The 22792-nt window shown below is 37.3% G+C and overlaps 1 protein-coding gene across 3 annotated transcripts in view; it reads left to right on the top strand.

The window, feature by feature from the left end:
• The window catches only part of OGDHL (oxoglutarate dehydrogenase L), a gene marked incomplete at both ends in the record, with an annotated part of 50897 nt that continues 28105 nt past the window's right edge, over nt 1–22792 (top strand). Inside the window, 11 exons of one of the 3 annotated variants that reach the window (XM_082309101.1) lie at nt 1–207; nt 6622–6801; nt 10500–10602; nt 14043–14158; nt 16116–16270; nt 19222–19368; nt 19972–20062; nt 20580–20759; nt 21140–21268; nt 21648–21827; nt 22097–22249. In XM_082309101.1, the coding sequence (XP_082165227.1) occupies nt 1–207; nt 6622–6801; nt 10500–10602; nt 14043–14158; nt 16116–16270; nt 19222–19368; nt 19972–20062; nt 20580–20759; nt 21140–21268; nt 21648–21827; nt 22097–22249 (1641 nt within the window). Of the gene's footprint in view, nt 208–6621; nt 6802–10499; nt 10636–14042; nt 14159–16115; nt 16271–19221; nt 19369–19971; nt 20063–20579; nt 20760–21139; nt 21269–21647; nt 21828–22096; nt 22250–22792 lie in introns of all 3 variants that reach the window. The other 2 variants (XM_082309100.1, XM_082309102.1) reach the window with 2 other exon arrangements.

Here is a 22792-nt window from a genome sequence, read left to right as displayed (position 1 = left end):
ATGAGTCATCTGAAATTGTTTGCGGCTACGCTGAAGTGGCATGGCATTAAACTTCTGGAAAAGCAAGATACAGCCAGAAAGGTATTTTTACATGGCCTACGGTATGCTTCATCAGGCACCTCAGAACCATTCCTGAGTGGGAGTAATTCAAATTATGTGGAAGAAATGTATTATGCATGGCTGGAAAACCCTAAAAGCGTACATAAGGTAAGTCTAAAACTTGACTGTAAATGATAATACTAGGTTAAGGGCGGAATCGATTTTTTTTCTTTTTTAACTTGTTTTATAAACAGTCTAGAAAAAGGTCTTGTATGAAATGAAGAATGTGAAACTAATTTCCCACGTATTGATTGTTGTACGATGTGATATTGCAGCAGAAAAAGTACAGAGGAGCCACAGGCATGGTGAGCTGAGTGGAAAGAATGAGAAGTCCAGACCAGAAATAGTAAGCTGCTCAGAAACTTTCAGCATTCCTCCATGGAAATGCTGTTCAAGCCGTCTGTTAAGTAACTAGTTACATCTGGAACAAGACCCAAGGAATATAATACTTCTAATTTTTTGGTTTATTGTGACAAGGTTGTATCAGAGGATGTGTTATATTTAAATAGTATGTGTTGACATCGGTACGTCTAAACTGTCTGAAGAAGATGAATGTTTGGTTCCCTTTGGGTAGCTGTGGAAGTTGTAACCTTAAAACTGAATTTGAAATTGTCAGAAAAGCCTTCTTAAGTATCTTGAAAAGTATTTTGTTCTGTCTCTCTCAAATCCTTTCTTGTGGGCAAAATACATAGACTTATTTTTTAACAAGCTTTCTGCTGACAAGGAAGGCTTTCTTACAGTGATACATGTATAGTAACTTAAGAAGCTGATGAGAAGTCTGATAAATTCTAAGACAGACAAGTCATTTTCTAGAGAAGTAATGTGACTCGTACCCAAAATGTTTAACTAATTGGTTGTGTGTTCCCTTAGTCTTGAGGCACACGTATCAAAATGTCACTTAGAAGTTGTTGCTCTAAGTCTGATAATCTATCTAGACTGTGAGGAAGTGGTGCATGTTGAGGGGAGAAAAAAAAGGAGACCAAAAAAAGCAATTTTGTAGCTGTTTTTTTGGGATGAATTTAGTCTTGTTGGAAGGTGACATATGCAGTGACAACTCTGAAGACTGAACGTTACTCACATATCAGATGGATCCTAGGTCTTTTGTGTTATGCCTTAACTCGAAACTGAAGAGACCATCTCCAGGAGTGTCTCCTCTTGTCCCATCTGTCTTTCCTTCTTCCTCATGTAACTGCCAGGTAAGTTTCCAACCAGTGTAGGGCAGGGAAGCCCATTGTGTGGATGCGTTGAACTGGTTTCTGAGAAGCCCTCATGATGTGTTGGTGCTATAGATTGATATTAACCCTTTATTTTGAGGCCACTGAAGGAATGAAGTCATGCAGAAGGAGCACGTGTGGTGACGTCTTGTTTTTACTTGTTTTGTTTAAGTTACATCGACTCGCGACAACCTTCTTTCCTTTCAGAAGAACTAAATTTCTTGTTCAGACCCTTTACGGCAGAGTGAATTGTGCTGCTGTGAAGTCTCGCAAACTTCTGATGGGGCATAAACCTCAGTAAACGTCACAGGTGTTCGGCAGTTACATCGGCCGTGAGCAGGAGGCGGGGAGCGCGGGAGCGAGAGCACCCGCGCGCTGCGGGCTTCCCGCCGGCGGGAGCGGGCCGGGCCTCCGCCGCGGCCGGAGCTGGCCAGGGTGCTGAACCGCCGGGCCCCCCCGCGGTCAGGCCCCGCCCAGAGGCCGGCCACCCCCTCTGCGGGGGCGGGAGGCTTTCCCGGGGCAGCCGCCCGAGCAAAGAGCAGAGGCTTCTGAGAAATTTAGACCCTCTCGTTACTTTGCTGGTACTTGGGGGTGGTCGGAAGTGCTAAAAATGCTGCCGAAAGACTATCCAATTCGTCTGGCAGTTTAGGCGCGGTTGGGCAATGGATCCTGATGAGGTGATGCAGTGTGGAGGTTGAATAGCAGAAGTGAATTGACCGAGGAATGTAAGTGTACTGGTGGAGTAGGGCGTGGCCTAGGGAATCATGGAATCATAGAATATCCTGAGTTGGAAGGGACCCCCAAGGATCATCGTGTCCGACTCCTGTCCCTGCACAGGACAACCCCAAAAATCATGGCATATGTCTGAGGGCGTTGTCCAGATGCTTCTTGAATGTTGTCAGGCTGGGAGTGGATCCCAAGTAATTCAAGATGCATTTTAAACATATGTGAATTCTTTTCCAGGTTAACTATATGTAATACACTTACAACAGTAATGAACTGAAGTAAATTCACTGTGTGCCTGGTTTATGAGGCTTAAAAGAATATGATTGATGGACATCATGGATTACTTTACAGCTATTCTTGCCCAAATAATTAGGTTTTTCACAGCCTAGAAAAAAGACGGGGAGGAGAATGATGCCAATTAATTTTACTTTGTTTCATCAACAAAATTAATTTGTGGTTTCTTGAAAAACATCTCATTTCATCAGCTGAAAGCTGTAAATACCTACCCAAGATTTTTGTTGACAGAAATTGTTCAATTTGGGCTTTAATAAAAGAGGTTAAAAATGTTGAGAGTTGAACTCGCCCTGTTTTCTTAAACGTATGTTGTATGACTGTAGCCAAGTTGTGAATTTGTCATTCTGCTGTGGAAAGTGGTGGAAGTGTTGGAAAATAATGTCAAGAGACGGCAATGGCTTATGTGGTGTTGGTTATGGTATTGTTAGTAATTTGACTCTCTCTGCAGGCTACTCATATTTCATTGTTTTATCCAGTACGTCCAGCATGGTTTAGAGACCCAATTTGTGCTAGGCGTTTAGATGTTACATTCTCTTTCCTCTTTCCTCTTTATTTCCTATTTTTCCTCATGTTTCTTTTTCTTGGATATGTCCTTCTTATCAGAGGGGATGTGCCTCCTTCTAGTTGATGAGATGAAAAAGCTTTATTTTTCCTGGGCTTTAAAAATCATACTCTATTCGCTTTTACTTAGAAGCTCCAATTAATCAAGGCTCCTCAAGTTATTTCCCTCTCAGAAGATTTGACTGGACATGTCTTCTCATGTACGCTTATTTAAAACTGTTTGAAATATGGCTGTTCTGTTCCAATGAATGTATTCAATGTTACTAGTGTTTTTTTAAGAATCTCTCCTTTCTATGTGTACCATGGTTATATATCAAGGAATATGCATTTGTATCCATAGGAACTTTTATTCTTTGTGCAAATCCATTCCTGATGACTTCCTGCTTTTCCTTGTGTTTTGAATTTCCTATCCTTAGAGTAGCCAAAACAACAATCAGAATAAAATGACGTGGGTTCTGAAAAAGGCATCATTATTTCTCCTTGAAGCATGGTGTCAGGGCCATAGATCATAAGGGAGAAGCTTGACAAGGCTCAGTTATTACTATAACAAGATTAATTACAAAACTGCATGGTTGGATATTGAGTACATAATGCCTGCCATGTTATCCTGTATGCAGCCACTCTTACCATGAGTGTGTAATCAGTTCCTTGTTTTATGTACTTGGAAAAAGCGTGGGATTTTTGTCTTGTTTTGACTTAATTTTTTTTTTTTTTTTTTTTTAAATGATGTAGTGATGCTCCGTGTGTGTCTTCTAAGGCTTTACTGTCCTCGCTGCAGTCGATAAATATTGTGATGTCACTAGAAAAAAAACCCCAAACCATCAAGATAACTAATATATTACTTGTTATTCTAAGTGCAACACTGTTTATTATATGAGAGTAGAATATTGCCACTGAATCACTTGAATTGTATTATATTACTTGAGAAAATAATGGTTAACTACAATATAGGTTTGCTGACAGGCAAAAAAAAAAAGGAATGTATCATGTATCACCGTAGTAATTTATTTTTTACAGATGTATTTTTCTATTATAAGTCTCCTCTACCATTTTCTTAAAGAACTTTACTAATTTAGTTGAGAAACTGCTGTGAGACCAAGCTGGTTCTCTGTCTCTTCAGTCACATGGCAAATGCTGGTGCCAAAGACTGACGTTGATACACAGGACTTGAAGACTATAATCTGGTATCAATCTTGAAAGACACTATAGAAATTTGTAAAGGCTTTGATGGATGTGTATCTAGAAAAAACTAATTTTCTGTAGCCAAATGATGTATTTTCCCTCCCCTCTGATTAAATGTCAAGCTTGCCCAACAAATCAATAAGTTCAAAAATGCAATGGGAAAAAATAGCGTGGGCTCCTTCTGTCCCAGCTGGCTGCATCTTCAGATGTAAACATTTTGAAGGTATTTCTTTATATTTGTGAGTTTGCATGAAGAAAGGTTCCTATGCTTACTCTTCTTAAACAGGTAGCTTGTTGGGCAAATCTGTTCGGATTTTGTTAGCAACTGTCTCAGCAGAGCACTTGTCTAAAAACACATTCTGTTGTTTGTGTGACTGTGCTGTGATAACTTTTACATCTAAATGAAAAGCTTTTGACTCAACAAAGGAATAGTTATATTATTATTGTCATTGTATGTATATCATGGTGTTGGAAAAAGTGAGGAAGGAACCTTAACATAAGCAAAGCATATTCTTTATTAAAACTTTGAATGAATACCAAATGTCAGATTTGTCATGGATCCAAATGTGTGTTTGGAATTTCCTAATTTAATGAAAGTTTATAACAGTGTACTGCAAAAATAATTCCTCCAGTCTAAGTAGCCTTAGTTGCAACATGAAGGGATTGTATCTGTTTTACATTGTCTGCGATCCGCAAACTCTCAGTCTAGGCGCTGTATAGGCATGGAATAACAATCCTGTTCTTAATACAGAGTAAGAAGCTGTATAGAGAGAATACCAGAGGACATGGAGTTATACTAATAGACCCTTGCAGACCATTGATAGGATGTTGTGTAAATTCAGACTTCTAATCTCAGTGCGGCTAGCAAGGTGTCAAGGTAAGAAGAATATAGGAAATGAGCATAAATGAGAGAAGGGAGGAGGAATGAATTCTTCATCAGTGTGTCTGGAACTGACCACCAAACGTGATCTGTCTGCCTTAATTTGTCATGGCATATGAAAGTTAGACTATGTTTAGATCAAGTCTGTAAGAGCAGGGTGATAAATTAAGTAAGTTTATCATATGTGTATCAATGCAGCTTTGTGTTAATAAAGAAGTGCATTAAAGCAGTGTTTCTTGAGCTGTGGCTTCATGCTAATGATGAGGTTCCTGCCCAGAGGTGCAATGAGTCCCCTCACTTCCATAACTTGAATTTGGAAGGTTGGGTGATGTTTAGCTCTTGTATCCTGCCCCTCTCATAGTGTTTCTGAACACGTTAAAGCTTGTAGAAATTTCAATATGAAGACTTTTTGTTAATGAAAACAGAATTTTATAAATATTTTTCTGTTGTGCGGTGTTGGTATTACATTATTTTGATTCTTTTGTGTATTCTGTAATGAATATATTAAGTAATGTTCTTTTTAAAATCAAATCTTTGGGCTACGTTTTGTCTTTTCTGGCACTGGTTCCTTGAAATGTGTTAGTTCCAAGCTCACAGCCGGGGTAAATAACATGCACTGTACAAAATGAAATTTAGCTTTTACAGTTCTTCTATTCCTGTCGCAAAGATTTTAAAGTTTTGAAATAGCTTCCTTTCTTTCCTAAGTTAGCCAAACGGAGGAAAGTGTCTTATGACCTTTCGTTACCTTTTATGGAAACTGTAAGCTAAGCACAAGTATTGATTAGTCCCCTGCTAGTGCTAGTGCTAGTGGGTATAAGCATCTCAGATGTTTTATCCCGTTCTGTTGCTGTCTGTTGGCATCCATATATCTAATACCATTGTAACCTGGGATAGTGACTACCTCATCAGAATAGAAACAGATCAGGAAAACCAGATTTGGGGGTATGTGGAGGAAGTGGCTTGTGTAAAAGTGCGGATGGAAATAAAAGGATCTTTCGTTTGTTGTGATTTGGTTTCCGAAATATGTGCTCTTCTAAAGTTATGACTTGCACCTGAAACCAGGTCCGTAAAATTTCTTTCATAGCGAGGTAATCTAAGCTAGTGAGGAAAGGACTTTAGACCAAAAGCCTCACTCAGAAAAGCTGTAATTGCTTTTAAACAGTTTCTTCAAGAAAGGCCCTTAAGGACTGATTCTGGTTTAGCATATTCAGTGAGTGTCTTGAAGTATCATAAATTCTTTAAGTATCATTAAAGCAATGCATTAATTTCATTTATTAAGGCTTTCAGTTTTATAGGCTTGATACTTCTTTACCAGCAGCATAATATCATACCCATTACTGGTTGCCTGAATAAACGTCATGGTTAGAAAGAGCTGTGTGAATGAATAATGTACGAAGATGCTTTGCACTCATATGTGCTGGAGAGTTTTCCACTGAGCAAGCTCAGTGTAAGAAATGAGATGAAAAGGGCTCTGTGTGAATGAAACACACAGCTGCTACCAAGATGTGGACATATCAGTGCTCTCTTTTTCCTGGCTATTAGTGGTACTTAATACTGTAATGTAGTGAGCTACCATTTGCAGCTTGAAGGAGACACTTTTGGTTGAGACTTTTGTTTGAGGTAATAAATTTTCCTCCTTCTTTCCTTCTCTGTACACATGTCCAGTCGTGGGATTTATTCTTCCGAAATGCTAATGCTGGCCAAGCATATGATCCCCATCTACCAAATCAGTTGGAAAGAAAGGCATCATTTCTTCAGAGCCATGGCCTGGCCCAGACACCGGGTAAAGCTGAAAAGCTTGTGGAAGATCACCTTGCTGTGCAGTCTTTGATAAGAGCATACCAAGTAAGTGTACTTTGGGCTAGGTGCGGGGGGGCCTCTCCTTTGCAAACAACCTGTTTCTTCCTTTTTGTGTTGTTGTTTGTCTTCTGGTCTTAACTCTTGCCTGTTGTCTTGCTTCTGATCCAAAATATCTTGAACTAGACAGTCTTTTCTTCCCTGCACAGTGTCTGAACACTGGGATGCTCCTCTGGTTTAGCAAACTCGGGATTCAGATTACCCACAGCCCTGGTGCTGGTCATCTGACTTAACCTGGAAGCTCTTTATGGAGATAATTGTTCGTGAAAGGGAATGTGAATCTATTGTTTTCTGCCCGTTTACCAGGAGCAGGAGCCAAACATGTCAAAGCTTAGCCTTTACTATTCTTTTGGCTTACTTGACTGTATTAAGATTTTGTGTGTGTGTGTGTGTCTCTCTCTGTGATTCAGTAAGTTACTTGACCAAATTGGAAAACTAAGTTATCTGAAATAGTTTTTGCTTCATACGAAGGGAGTTGTCCTGGATATACTGGTACTAATGAATCTCCTGATGTGTGCAGTGAAATAAGAACTTTTCCCTCTTCAACAGCAAACTTTTCCATGATCCAAGTCTGTCTTCACCTCTGGGAAAGTTTGTATTACAGTTCTAAATGTTACTACCTTTCTTTAAGAAAGGAGGAAATGTGCTTGCCTTCTCATACACGTAGTGTGAATTTTGAGATTCCTGATTTGAGCAGGTTTATAGGTAAAAAGAGAGAGGAGAAATAATGAATTAACCAGAAGTTGAATTTTGGGAGGATGACGGTACTGAGTTTAGGTCAGCTTTGATGAATTTCTTTCAGAGAGCTCTTCATCAAAATTGACTTTGCTTCACACTCAGATTTTTTTAACCCTTTTATTAAATTAAGAAATTAAGTCTAATTTCCTTTTCCCCTAACAGAAGAAGGATTTTTGAAATAGCACAGTGGTTTTGGTTACATGTTTTCTAAATGTAAAACAAGTTTAAACATTTTTATTTAGACTTGTGTTTAATACCTTAATTTCCTTGTGTTTTTTTACCTTGTGTTTAATACCTTAATTTCCCACTTACAAACAGTGGGAAACGAAAAAACCCTGCTAAAAATGTAGATTGTGTTGAGCAAAATAGTCCAGTTTGATTTTTAAATTTCTTTTCTGCTTTTTTTAATAAGTATGTAACTTCCCAAGAAGTTTGCTATAGTTTGACTTGAGCAGATCTGTTCTGCGCTGTGCTAAGAATTTTAACTCCTGTTTACTATTGTCAGAGGAATAGAAGAGGAACTTTTCAAAAAAACTTTATTTTCTGTACACATCGCATTGTCACCATTGATTCAGATATGAACCATGTTAATCCAGCTGTTGGATAGGTGTTGTGAAAGAGTATAAAGGTTTGTGAATATAAAGAATATACAAAACTTACTTAGTAATAGCTATGTAGAAAACAACCAGTTCAGCCCATTCACTTTTGCTTGCAGTAAAAATTTGTTGAAGGATTAGAGAAAATTGGAGAATGTTAGGCTGTTTTGACACTGTTTACTTGAAAATAATTCAGGGATTGCCGTTTTGTTTCCTGTATTTGAAAGAGTATGCTGTCCAGCTCAAGTGACGGAACAGAAATGTCTGTATAAATGGCAGGCACCCATGTGTCTGCGACAAACAATGAAAGAGGATTACCTAAGGCAACTGTCTGTTTTTAAAAGGTATTTAATACCCTCTAAATTCAGTGTTGAAGGGATACGATCAATTTGTGACTGTCCTTTGCCTGATAATGAAATGAAATGGAGAAGGATACAGAATTTTCATTTCTCAGACCTGTCAGTGTTTTATGGTTTTTGTGGTAAACTGCTTTGTGGTCTGTTGAGCTGGTCTTCTGAAAAGGCAGTTAATCTATTGCTTTTTCTAATGCAGAGCCCAGATGCACTGAAAGAAGGATTTCCAGTGAAATGTGTGTGCTTAACGAAAATGAGTCTAGATAAATTAATTTCTTGAATCTTCTTTCATAATGTAGGGTGTTTGTTTTTTTTTTTTTTTGCATGTGTCTAGAAAATAGGATTTTAAAGGCTAGTTTCACGTAGTCTGTACTTGCTTTTAGTCAAATTTATGGCAATTGATGAAAATTTTCCATGCATGTATTTTCGCAAGGTTGATCTCTGATTTTTGCAGTTGTTGCTCTTTTCTGTATCCAGTAGAAGAAGTGGAAGTTATTAAAAAATAACTTAATATGGAGGAAAAGACTGTCTTTTAGTTAAAGACCAAACTGCTCCTGGAGTGTAATATGGCACTGCGCTTTACTGGTTTGCTCTTCTGGGTTTTGGCATTCTTGCTAATCCTCCTCCTCTTCCTACTAATACCACAGAGCAGATGTAGCTTAGGGAGGTGAATTCTTTCCTGTTGATGATGCTTGTGACAGAATTGTTTGCTTAGTTCCAGTCAGATAGACTTTGTGCCGCTGTAAACAATGAGGTGGCACAGATGTTGCCATGGGCATCATTTGGCCTGTCAGAGCTTTATTGCTGGTGATTCATGAGATGCAAAGAATCTCAGAGGCCAGGCTGAATTTACAGAGCTGGCGTTCTAAAAAAGATGCCATATTTGTTTGCTTATGGGTGGAAAGCATTTTGTTATGAAATCTCCTGCAAATATAGAACATTGGAATAGTGTTTTTACAAGTCGCTTCTTGATGAACCACACTTTAATCACACTCTATTATTGTGTGATGCAATTCATTATTAATATTGCAGTTTATTGATATAGTTTTCCAGAGACAATTAGGATACTAGTAGTGTGAATGAAATTCTACCCAAGTGATCTGAATTTGTCCTTAAAAAGAAAAACATTAAGGAGAAAATATTGATATATTCATCTATAAAAAGCTTTTAATGAGCTAATTTGCTATATGAGAATCACACACAAGAGACATTATATTAAAAAAATTGGGTTTTATTTGTGGCTCTATTGAATCAATTAGTTTTTTCTACTGTAGCAATGTTGTATGTTAGTATAAGGCACTAGTTTACAGCAACTTGTGGCATACATTAACACCAGTCATATTGATAACTGAAAGCTGGCTAAATTTCCCATTGAATTTGTGTTCTTTGGTGTGTTGAATGTCAATTTTAACATAGATGAAATTCCCGAAATTCCATGAATGAAAATAAATGCTATCTGATGAGGAGCACAGCTCATAAAGAGTGATCTGTTCAATTCCAATATAAACTTCTTCAGCACCAATCGATGTTTTAGGTCAGCAATGCTGTATTTTAGTATTCTGCAGGTGCGGAAAGGAGGATTCAGGCAAAAATACAAAATGACTGAATTAGCAAATGATAGGATCTATAGACTAGTCATAGTTTCTTAATTTTAGCTAGATATTTAGAGTACAGTCTTTAGTAGTTTTCTTTACTTAGACTTCAGTGTAATTACAGTTTAAATTGTATGTCAGACAAAATAAAGGTTATGTTCTGATGTGTATTCAACAGTTTTTAATAGAGGTAGTATACATATCCAGAGATATAATGCTTATTTCCTGTTCCTGTTTTCCTGTATGGGAAAACTCGGGAAATATGACCCTCTCATGACATTAGTGGTGTTTGCTTATTTGACTTCATGGCTGATATATATACTATGGAGAGATATCTGTGACTTTTTCCCTTTGTCTGACTTTTGTTAGTGTGATTTCATTTTTCTCTCACTTTCCTCCTTTTTCAGATCCGCGGCCATCATGTGGCTCAGCTAGATCCCCTTGGAATTCTGGATGCAGACTTGGATTCGTTTGTTCCATCTGACTTAATCACTACAATTGATAAACTTGGTGTGTACACTGCATGCCTTGTTATTTGCAATGGTCATTTGTCTCTTTTGTCTCATTGGGCTGAGGTGATTTAATAAGACATTTCAGGGAAGCTTCTACCTTTTTTGCTTGCTGGTATCATGAAATAGTTTCTTTGAGCATCTGTAAGGAGGCTCAAATTTCAGGACGGTGGAATTTCTGCTCTGAGATCACACGTGAGGTTCCTGTGAATTCACCTTCTGATGAATGATGATTATAAATGCTTTATAAAAACCCCAAATCTTATGGTTTTGAACCACACCAGAAATTAATACTAATCAATACATTAGGCCAAGATTCTGGTAACCTAAATTACTTTTATACCATATGCTTGATACTTATTTTGAATGGGGACATCCGAAGGCTAGTCAATAGGAAAAACAAGGAATAAACAAAGCACTGGATAGAGGAACTTAGGGTAAATTTCATACCAACTTGGGATTCTAGCCTCTGATACTTATTCCTTCTGTGTAACTTGAAGAAGTCTGTTTGAAGTTATCAGAAGAAGACACGGAAAGTGCAGAATTCTTGACTTGTGTATGTAATCCAATGGTGATCATTTTAGTTTACTGCTGGAATGTGTAATACACTAGGATTTGCTTTTGCAAAGGTGGTTCTGGTTGCTAAGAGGGCATGCCTTTGAGAAATTGCACTGATCAATTTCTTTGCTCCTCTCTGCTTGAATAAAAAAACATCTGATTGATTTTTCTCTACTCCTCAATCTACCTGGTATGTTTAAAAGGTGGTTTTCTACTTGATAAAGACACCGAATCAATTTTTCTTTGATATGTAGGGAAGCTTTTTGGACCAGACATAAAACATAGTGCAAGTAGTAGATAAAACACATTCTGCTTAATTTTACTCTAAGTACATCTGCTGCCTCTTTGCTGCTGTGTTTTCTCTTTCTGGTGGTAGGGAAAGAAGCAGTTCTGACCCTTGATCATATAAAGGCAGTGGAGTGCCTAAGACTGTAAATAGAAAGGTGCTTACACAGATCAGGGGTTCTCTTTGAAGTTTGTCAGCTTTAATTAAAGGGAAGTACCTACTAGAAAATACATTAGACATTTACTGAGTAAATATAATTTGTTTGGAGCGTGGGTGATTGCTAGCACGTCAGTTCAAATTTCTTTAAACTCTATGGATAGTTTAGTACTGTTGTGACTGGTCAGAAGGCATCATACTGAAGCCCTCATGAGTATAGGAAAAATATGCTAGACCTCTGAATGAGATGGGGGCATGTGTCTGAGAGTGTAACTGAGGTGATATTTCAGTTTGTGAGGGGAAACAAAATTTCTAACCTAGTCTTGGCACAGCAAAAAAGGGAAGGATCTCAAATGTTGCTTATCCTTGAACATTCCAGGCAGGAAACTTATGAAAGGTCTCCGGGAGTACAGAAGGTATTTTAGTGTTTGATTTTTCTGTGCATTTTCTTTGTCCCATCTTCTGGTTTCTTTTTTGAGAAACCTTTTGGTAGGAAGTTTCTCCTGGGAGTTGCTTTTAAAAATGCAGCTAGTTACAGGTATACCTACTGCACGATTCAAGTTATAGAATTGTTTTCAGGAACTCTTGGATTTCAGTAAGATTGTATCTCTTTAAACATGAGGTGATGCTTCAGTAAATATGCAGTGCTGCAGTACAAAGCACAGATGTTCTCTGTGTGCCCGCATCACTCCTGTATGTGTTCTGGTTTTTGCATGACAGAACATGAAGAGCCTGTGAAGTCTGAGAGAAAGTCAGCAAAGGAGGAAAAAAAATAGGATGTTAATACTGCTTTGTTTCAAATGACATTAACGCACCTGTTATCCCCTGTGTCCCTCCCCCCTCCTCTTTTTTTTCCTCCTTTTTTTTTTTAACATTATAGAACATGAGAATTAATTTGATGCTGGAAAAACCTATTATGGTACTAAAAGGAGAAATACTGGTACACAAACCCTTTTTTTTGGTCACTCCAGATTTGACATTTTAATATATTATTAAAATTACTATTAAAAACAAAATTAATATTTAAAAATATATTATTTATATATATTATTTTAAAATAATATAATAAATAATACATAATATTTTTAAAACACAAAATGTATTATTACGGACAGTGCTGTATAGTAGAAGTGGTGGCAGTGCATTCCTATGGCCTGAGTTGAACTCTAAATGTTTAGTACCATTATTATTTCATCTTTAAATTGCTTCTTCGTTTTCATCTTCAAATTGCTTCTTTGTTTTCATCTTCAGAAAGCTCATTTAATAGGGAATACGGAGCACTATTCTATATTGATTTAAGAGTTACGTGCAGGCTGTCATATCAGTGTTAAAGTGGATGCCTGCAGTTTATCCGGAACCAAGATAAGAGAGTTCAAAATGAAAAACACAGAAGCTATTTTTAGTTTTTAAAATATTTTTACATGTGCACACACGCATATATAATTTTTATGTATATATAAGTTTCTATAACTGTATGTAATGTGTATTACAAGTTTTATACATTTGCTGCTTACAATTGTAAGAAGCTATTTTTCCTTTCTTCATTTAACAGGTCTAAATTAAACTTTATCATGCAAAGCCTTTAACTTGCGTTGATACTAGTCTTTCAGTCATCTGTTGTGTATTTTGGCTTTTGAAACTGTGTAATAGTTATGTTAAATATTTTCTTAAACTGTATTCTCAGTCAGAACAATTTTAGATATGTCTAAATCAAGATGGGATGATATACTTAAACAAGCCCTTGTTTTAGCTGGGGGGTGTGTGTGTGTGTAAATCTGTCTGGTTTATAATGGGTCACCAATTGGGAAATAGAGCTTTACAGGCCAATAGATGGGTATTTCAAACTAATTTCCCTATAAAGAGAAAGGGGGTGAATAGAGATACCTTGGAAGTTCTACCAGAGTGTTTGCACGGTGTTACATTGAACATGTTCTGTATTTTCTCTTAGTCTATCTATTAGTGTTGAATAAATTAATCTAATATGCTTCCAACCAACTGGTTCTGTCTGTGAAAAGTGGTTGGTTTCGGTTTTGTTGCTCATGATAAAGCAAGGAAGAAATCCCAATCATTACAGTTATTTTACTAAACAATGAAGTGCAAGATATAATGTGGAGAATTGATGGCATATATGCTAATATGCTGAAATATAAAAAGACTTGGGTGATTTTAATTTCAGTTGTTCTATCTGAGCATTTAAGAATGGTTTGGTACTTCTAATCAAACAATAACTATTTAATTAAAACATTTCTTTTTAAAATCCAGACTAAAGTGCGTTGTACTAATGGATGCCTCCAAAATATTCACAATTTCAGTTTTTAATCTGGTACATTCTTTCTTAATATTGCTTTATTAAACTTAATTCATGGTGGTTTGAAAAACAATGCTCGTTTCCTTTTTTGTATCCTACCCTGCTTTGCAAATTGATAATGTACCTGTTGTAGGGTTTTATGGTTTGCATGAATCAGATTTGGACAAAGTCTTTCAGCTGCCTACAACCACCTTTATAGGAGGAAATGAGAACAGCCTTTCTTTACGAGAGATCATCAAACGACTGGAGGTCAGTGGGATGTTTTTTGATTTGTGATTGTTTTCATCCAAACAGAAGTGAACTTTTTCCAGTTGTCAGTCACAAAAAAACCTTATCATTTGTCAATTATTAATAGAGCATGTAACGAATTCAAATGACATTAAAAATAACCAGTGTACTGTTTCTAGAGATGGCAGCACCATTAGTTTCATTGCCTGGATATCTGAAATACATAGATTAAGGATGAGTATAAAAGAGGTGAATATGGTAGAATACTAATTTGGTCCCTAGTTCTGTAAAGAGCTGATTTTGTTTAAAAGGAATAGAGCCTTCAGAACTTGTCTTTTAAGCGTCCTACCACAGATAAAACACCTTTGCATACAGTACTCAGGACATGCAGGGGTTGCTCACAGAGCCCTAGCTTTAGTGAGACTTTTACCTGAGTAAAAATGCGAGGGTTGGGTACCAAATTCATGAAAGCCCAGCGGTAGCTTGTGGGTAGTGATGGCCCTTGCTTTCCGTCCCCAATCCTTTTTCTAGAGTTTCATTATCTGACAGGTGATATGGTTATGCCATGTGAAGTCATCAAAGCTAAAATAATTTAAAGCAAAACTATTTTAAAGAAATAAATATAATTGGAGGGGAACTCCAAATAGCAGAACAGCAAGTAGAAATGGTAATGAATTTGTAAACTAATGAGTTAATAAGTATTGGATATTCCTGATTGTGCTTTTTCCAGCATTTTGGAGTACTGAAGTTGTAGACATTTCTGTTGCATGGTAATGAAATCCATTGGAGTAAAAAGGGCTACGGGTGAGGAAATATTTTAAAGGATGAAATACAGAACTGAGTTACAAGAATATAAAAATAAAAAAAAATTATTGAGCATGTAAGGGTTCATGGCTTTGACTTTTTGCAAGTGTGAGAGAATGTGTTGACTTGCATGTTTGACTATTATATCAGCTTAGCTGAAGCAAGGTAAGTTGTTAAGCCACAACATCTCTGTTGTGCATTTGAGGTCTATATTTGCTTTTAGGTTTTTGCACTTCTAGCATGACTGTGCAGCAGTTTTCAAGAGATAATCCTTAAAATCGTAATGTGCAAATAAATGGATAAAATCTATAGCAAAATCTAAAAGCCTCAAGGAACTAGTTTGTGTTAAAGAGAAATAACCCTCTGGTTTTCCTCTCCTCTCCAGAGCTTTGGATTTTTTTTTTAATTGAAGTTAACATTAAATTCCTTTTTAGAGGCAGTAGAGAGCACATACTATTTGTTCAGAGTGGTTCTTTTCTCAAATTAAACTCACAATAGGTCTTACTTCTGTTGACTTGTATTTTGGACACATTTTTCTGGTGAAATATCCTTTTTAAGGTAAGAAAAAGAAAATTTAAAAATGCAACAAGGAGGTAAAATTTCTGATGTGTCTTTGCATTTTCCCCTGTCCTTTCTCAACTCTCAGCTGCTTGGATTCTTTTTCAGATTTCCAGCCTTCTGAGACTTGACAGTTACCACATAATTTGCATGAGGCTTCATAGCTGTCTTCTCATTGTCTTTGTTACTTGATTTCAGGTGACATTTAAAAAAGACAGGGTAAATTTTGATAAATGACTTGAAATCTTTGTTGGTGCATCTAAAGAAAAGACTCTATTATGCCTGTAAGAACAGTAGCAAGTTAGGTGAAATAATGCCAGTCAGTTTAAGGCAGGTTTATTGGCCTACTTTGAATGTATCACCAAATGAGAATCTCCCAGATTCAAAATTTTGAAATGTGACTTTGTAGAGAAAGCTTTCTGGCACAAAACTAGATTCAGTAAAATAATTTATTCACTTATAGGATTACTGTGGGGAAGATACAGTGGAAGAGGAAGAAGACCAGATAGCTTTCAGAAGAGTAATATATACAGAAAATATAATTTTAAAATATATATTTGTTTCTTTATGGCCTATTAACTCCTAAAGCTTCTGTGTTGGTGTTTTCACATCGTAGAATACCTACTGCCAACACATTGGCTTGGAGTTTATGTTCATTAATGATGTGGAGCAGTGCCAGTGGATCCGGCAGAAGTTTGAGACGCCAGGAGTTATGAAGTTTACTAATGAGGAAAAAAGGACTTTGTTAGCAAGGCTGGTGCGCTCAATGAGGTATGCTGGGGTGGTGCTGGGAAACTGCTTTATGACGGCTGGGTGTAAGCTGGTTCAGTCTGTAAACTGCTGAGGTGGAGCTGAAGAGTCTAAGTGAAATCTGGAGTACAGGTGGGTGTAGTTAACGTGGCTGCGGTATCAAAGGAAAGCGTGTGCTGTGAGGTATGTCAGGGTCAGTGTAGTTACTTTTAGTATTCTATTTTCTTAAAAAGCAGGTTGTGTTCTGTAACACTTGTGCAGCCTTTAGTGGCATATCTGGCAATGTTTTCATTGGCTTGCGGAGATAAACTGGGAAAAAATTGTTTCAACAGACTACTAATATGCATCTGTGTTAAAGATTCGTAACCTGTTTCAGAAAACAGGTGTCAGAACAGCGTTGGATACTGATCTTCTGCTATATTTTATCTACTGTGCATCTTTCTAGTAGCACATGATCAAAGGAAGCAATCCTAACAGTCAGCTCAAGGAGAATTTTTAGGCAGGTGAAATGTTGACATGAGCGTTGTTTGGGATGCTAACAGTCTCTTTGGAGGGCTGTGCCAAGATGGGACTGGATTTGAGAGGCATAACATGATTTCAAGTCCTGTTTTTGCCCCTTTTCCTTTTGAGGTATGCCAAGATGTGCTGTACTGTTGTGTGACCTGGCAGCAGGAGTTTTGGTCTCTGCGATATATGAAAGCATGTTTGGAAACAGCTTATTGATTGCTCCCATTGTGGCTATCTGTATGGAAATACTATGATCCCAGAGACTGAATTACCCTCTCACCCCTAGAACAAGACTGTCTTCTCAGGCACAAGATTTATTACAGTTTTTACAATCTGAAACAGTTTGCATATCCTTTGACAAACACAGGAGTTAAAGATTTAAAGACACATTTTCTGATTAAGCTTCTATGTTCAAAGACTTAAAAATGAAGTGCTCATTGGAGGTGTTGGAAGATATTTTTGCCAGGTTGTGTTTGCCAATATTATAGCAAGATGGTTTGTCTGGTTAAAAGTTTCATTTGAACAGAAATTAAAAAGTCACTTGATGGTCAAGTGAATATTGCACTTGAATATGTTTGTTTAACAAGCACTCAGTATGAACCATCTCCATTTATCTTGAGACAAGAATTTCTGCTTTTATTCCTGCCTGTCTAAGCTGTGGAAAGATCTGGGATTTCTAGTAGCATGAAGGAACCGAATGTTCATCTTCTGCCAAATTAATTGTGTGATGAAAATAGAAGAAAAAAGTTCTACATAAATATCTATTCAGCTATCTCTAGCGTGTTTTTTTTTTTGTCTGAAAATGATCAAGAAAAAAGATCTGGTTTTGTGGAAAACTGGTTGTGCTCTTGAGATTTGTGGCTTTGTAAAGCAGATAGTCATCATTTTGCTCAAGAATACCGTTTTCAAAAATGTTCATTCCGAGTACTACATACTTCAGGTACTTGAAACTGAATTTTAAAGTAGTATTTCTCATCCTTTGTGGTGTTCACTGACAGGTTATTGAACAAAGGGTCATTTTTAACTCTTCCTTCTGTAAAATATTCATTGTATATCTTTGAGCTACTTTGTGTACGCATTAGTAAACATGTTAGACCCTGATTGTGTAGTCTGATCTTGGCATCTTCTTAAGCCTGTGCAGAGTCAAGCATTTCTAGATTATGCCTTCTGAGAGTACCCATCTTTCATAAGACTTGCTCCTCACTGGGTGCTGATCACATGCAGTGACAGCGGATCAGCTCCCAGCCCCTGTGAACTCACAGTGACATATGGGGGACTTGCAAGATGTGACACTGAAAAATTGTAGTTGTGCACACTTGGTGGCAGATTTGCCTCAAATAATGAATGTTCTGCTGGTCCAATACTGGCTTAACTTGCAGCTGCAAAGAGGAGGAGAACAGCATGTACAACCACCACTTTGATTTGCCCCGTAGGACTTGCTGTTCACGTGGGACCCCACTTTCAGTTTATATAAACTGGCATAGCCCCGCTGGCTTGCCTGAGGAATTCCGGCAGCATAGCTCAGCTGAGGGTCTGGCTTGTTGCTTCGATGCCTGAATTGTAAGGGTATTGATGGGTGAGTTAAGGAGAGTCTTTTGGCAACTCTTCATTTCACCGCTTTTAGGACTTCAAGCTAAAAAGGTAAATGTCAGCATTTTAAGTAAGGAATAAGCTGAGTATTAATGGATTATGGCAGTGTTATGAATCGAGGCATTGCACAGATGATGTAACCAATACAGTTATTTTCATGAAGATGTGTTTTCTTTGCCTTTTGTATCTCGAAGCTTTACAACATATAATCCTTTCAGCATTCGTTAAAAGGTGCTTTTTAACCACTCACATTGCCTCTGGCCCAAATGCATTAAAGAATGAAAGAACATAGAGCTGTCAAGGATTGACATCTTTCTCCTGCTGCAGCTGAGGCAGATACCAGTGTCCTAGTTCTTGGCACATTACCAACCGTTACATCACACAGTCTGAGGAGCCCTGCCATTGAATAGGACCTATGAAATAGACGTGCTTTCAGCTGTATTTCTACGAGTTTTTAATAGTTACTTCCAGAAAATACAGGTTCTCTGTTATGTCTTCTTCAATCTGTGGAAGAGAGTTCTTTGCTGTTACTCTGCCTTCCCAGTGGTCAGTATATATTTTGTATACGTGGGAGGAGCAGAGTTTAACTTGGGAAGTGAATTTTGTCTGAGGTGGAGACTCTTCTTCCTGTCTGAATTGTTTCAAAATCCTGGTAAATACTTCTCAGGTGGAGGAGAAAGAAGACTTAATTCTCTCCTGTGTCACCCTCCCTACATGTGACTTACTTCCAGAGGCCTAAAAACATGTATTCACAGATGTTTTAAAACAGTGTAATGTAATTTTATTTGCTAAAAGATGTTTGACAATAAGTATTTTCTACATTATCTTAATACAAACACTCTCTCTTGTTTTTTTTGGGTTTCTTTTGGGCAAAGATTTGAAGACTTCCTTGCTCGCAAGTGGTCTTCCGAAAAGAGATTTGGTTTGGAAGGATGTGAAGTAATGATTCCTGCACTTAAGACCATCATTGATAAATCCAGTGAAATGGGAATTGAGTATGTTATAATGGGGATGCCTCATAGGTAATGTCAATGGAAACCCCCCAACAAATGGGTTTATTGTCTTAAGTTTCGGGTTCTAGAAGTTTATTAACGAAGTTGGTATTAGAGAAGCTAGGGTAGCAAGAGCCAGTCATAGCAAGTAATGGGAACACAGAACTGTAACAAATACCTGTCAGTGAGAGGGTACAGGCTGCACAAGTACATGCTAGCAAAACTCTCTTTGGTGTGCTTTGAAGCTGCAAGCAAATTTGGCAGCAGCCATGGTATCTATCCCATTGTATAGATTCTAGAACTGAGAAGGCTTGGTGAGATAGTATCAAACTTACTTTTGCAGTCTGCCTTAATTAATTATTAATGTCATCATGTTAAAACTGCTAGATGGCTGCAAAATTCATTGCTCATACTTGGATAAGTAGGCAGTATAAAATGTCTGTGGGAATGCATTGGAAGAACTTTGCAATGGGAGGAGAAGGGTAGAATGAAGGGTTTCAGGTTGAAAAGTTTGAGGTGAACTTCTTACTTGCACATTTCTGACAGAGGTGGCTTGCTGATTTTATATGTTTTTATGCTGTTAACTCTGTTATTACCATTTCTGAGACATAACTATGTTTGGAATTTTCTTAGAGGTAGGCTGAATGTATTGGCGAATGTAATCCGAAAAGAGCTGGAGCAGATCTTCTGTCAATTTGATCCCAAACTTGAAGCAGCTGATGAGGTAAGATGCTTCTTCAATAGATCTATATAGAGAGGTCAACATTCAGGGTAGTTTTTAGTCATTTTGGTCATGGTTATGATGAAAATAGCGTTATCAGCTGCTGAAATGCATTGTCTTTTCTAGTTTGAGGAATATGATTTGGTAAAATTTCTTAACAAATTTAAAGACTATACTGTACTTCTGACATGCAGAAGGTATCCTAGGAATGACTGTAGATAGGTAAGTTTCAGCTCATTTGACTGAGTTCGTCATCTCTGAGCATCTATCTTTGTTTCATATAAATGAAATGAGTATCAATATTCTGTGAATATTTATCCAATATTGAATAGTGACACTGAAATAATAAAATGGAACACTGTTCCAATTTGAAATTATGGTGTCAAACCCATAGTGCATACTGATGTACAATTAGCTAGATGCATTTTTCAGACGGAAACACAAAAATTTTAGGTGTAGTCAATCAGATGCAGCTGATATGAATGACATTCCTGAATCGTGACTACATCTTGTATGTTAGGGATCTGGGGATGTAAAATATCATCTGGGAATGTACCATGAGAGGATCAACCGAGCAACAAACAAGAAAATCACTCTGTCCCTGATGGCTAACCCTTCTCACTTGGAAGCAGTTGATCCTGTTGTGCAAGGGAAGACAAAAGCTGAACAGTTTTATCGAGGGGATACAGCAGGGAAAAAGGTAAAGATTTTTTTAATAAAGTAACTCTTACTGGTAGTTTTTCATATTTATTTTTAACAAAAATAGTTTACCAGTAGTTTTGTGTTACAGTCTTCCTCTGTTTCTCCTTCACAAAAGGGATATATCACCTGTTGAACTAGATACAGTTTTTAACATGGTACCTCAAGGGTAACTTCAGGAAGTAGGCTTAAACTTTATTTCATTTGCAAACTGAGCAAAGGCAGCAGAATGCTGACAAGTCTATGGTTTAGTATAGAAATACAGCTCTGTTTTATAAACACTACAGAAATATGGAGCAGAGAAATCCTGCTGAGCACCTTAAATTGCAGTTTTGCTTTCTAATATGTGTGTGGATATGTGTGTATAATCCTCCCTCTTAGGTTATGTCCATATTATTACATGGGGATGCTGCCTTTGCAGGACAAGGAGTGGTTTATGAGACGTTTCATCTTAGCGACCTCCCATCCTACACTACGAATGGCACTATTCACGTTGTGGTCAACAACCAGGTACCAAGTAGAGCATTTTCCAATCAATTTGTCTGCTGAATAGTTGCTAGTGTATTTCTTTTTATTCTTGTTTGTTATTAGCAAGGTGCATTGTCCCCTCTGTTTGCTAGAATGGTTAGGATGTTCCTGAAAATGATCAGTATGTAGCAACTCTGAGTGGATAATATTTTATCACCTACATTTATTTCATTCAATTTATAACACTTAATCAGATTAGTTTGCTTTGTTTTCTTTTTAAGGGAGCAAAAAGAATCTAGCTAGCCAAAATGAAAAGCTGATAGTACTGCTGTGTAAATGACTGTTAAATGAAAACCTCAAGTGTTCAAAACAAAGTAGAGGGAAATGCCCACATTTTAGTGGAAGTTTCTGGAATTTTTAGATTGGCTTCACCACAGACCCCCGTATGGCCCGTTCATCTCCGTATCCTACTGATGTTGCTCGTGTGGTCAATGCTCCCATTTTTCATGTGAATGCTGATGACCCTGAAGCAGTGATGTATGTGTGCAGCGTAGCTGCAGAATGGCGAAACACATTCAATAAAGATGTGGTGGTTGATCTGGTAAGTCATGGTTTTCCTAACTTTTCGTTCTGTGTATTATGAACTACTCCCTTATTTTTCTGTGGCTTAGAAGACCCTGTCAAGAAACATATTTTGATTTTAATGGCCTTTAGTTTCTTCATTTAAAAAAAACAAACAACTAACAGCCCCACAAGAATCCACAAATGTTTTTATACCATAAACCTCCTAAAATATTTGTAAAACTATGAAATTGAAAGATTTCATTTTACGTTTTTCCTTACCAATGGAAACAATCTTTCCCTTTGTAGGTTTGTTACCGTAGGAGAGGGCACAATGAAATGGATGAACCGATGTTCACCCAGCCTCTAATGTACAAGCAGATTCATAAGCAGGTGCCGGTGCTGAAGAAGTACGCTGACAAACTGATTGCAGATGGGACTGTAACACTGCAGGAGTTTGAGGTACATGTCAGCAGAGTTAAAGGGAACTTAAGAAGCTGTCAGTAGGAAGACACAACTGTCTCTGTATGCTGTCTGCTTAAAAACCTTCCTTTCATTACTGTGATAAGTCTTCACCCTTCGACACTTTCTCATTCAATTTGGTTTGGATTTTCATGTAAAATAGATAGTATTGTTGTAACAAAAGGACTTAAAGTGTTGTGAAGTAATTAATACATATTATACAGAAAAAAATTTGCTTCGGTTCTGGGATTTGTAAAAGGTGATCAGATCTGAATGTTGGAGATGGAGGCATTGGTCAGCTGTTCTTCATCTCTAGAATCTTGATTCAGCAGTAAAACAGTATTTGAATGCCCATAGGTATAACTGTAGCTTCATATTGATAACCTTGGAAGGCTTGTATCCAGCAATTATGCAATAAAATCAATTTAACCTTTTTGTTTTCTTGCAATAATTCAACTGAGATAATGTGAAATATTCCAGAAGGATGAAGTGTAGAGTCTGGTGCCTGTATTAAGCTGGTTAGGTCTTTACCTTAATCTTTTT

The sequence above is a fragment of the Platalea leucorodia genome (genome assembly GCF_965183815.1).
Source record: "Platalea leucorodia genome assembly, chromosome: 4".
NCBI classification, from domain to species: domain Eukaryota; kingdom Metazoa; phylum Chordata; class Aves; order Pelecaniformes; family Threskiornithidae; genus Platalea; species Platalea leucorodia.
The sequence above is the reverse complement of the archived record's forward strand: the minus strand, read 5'-3'. Positions and strand labels throughout refer to the sequence as shown.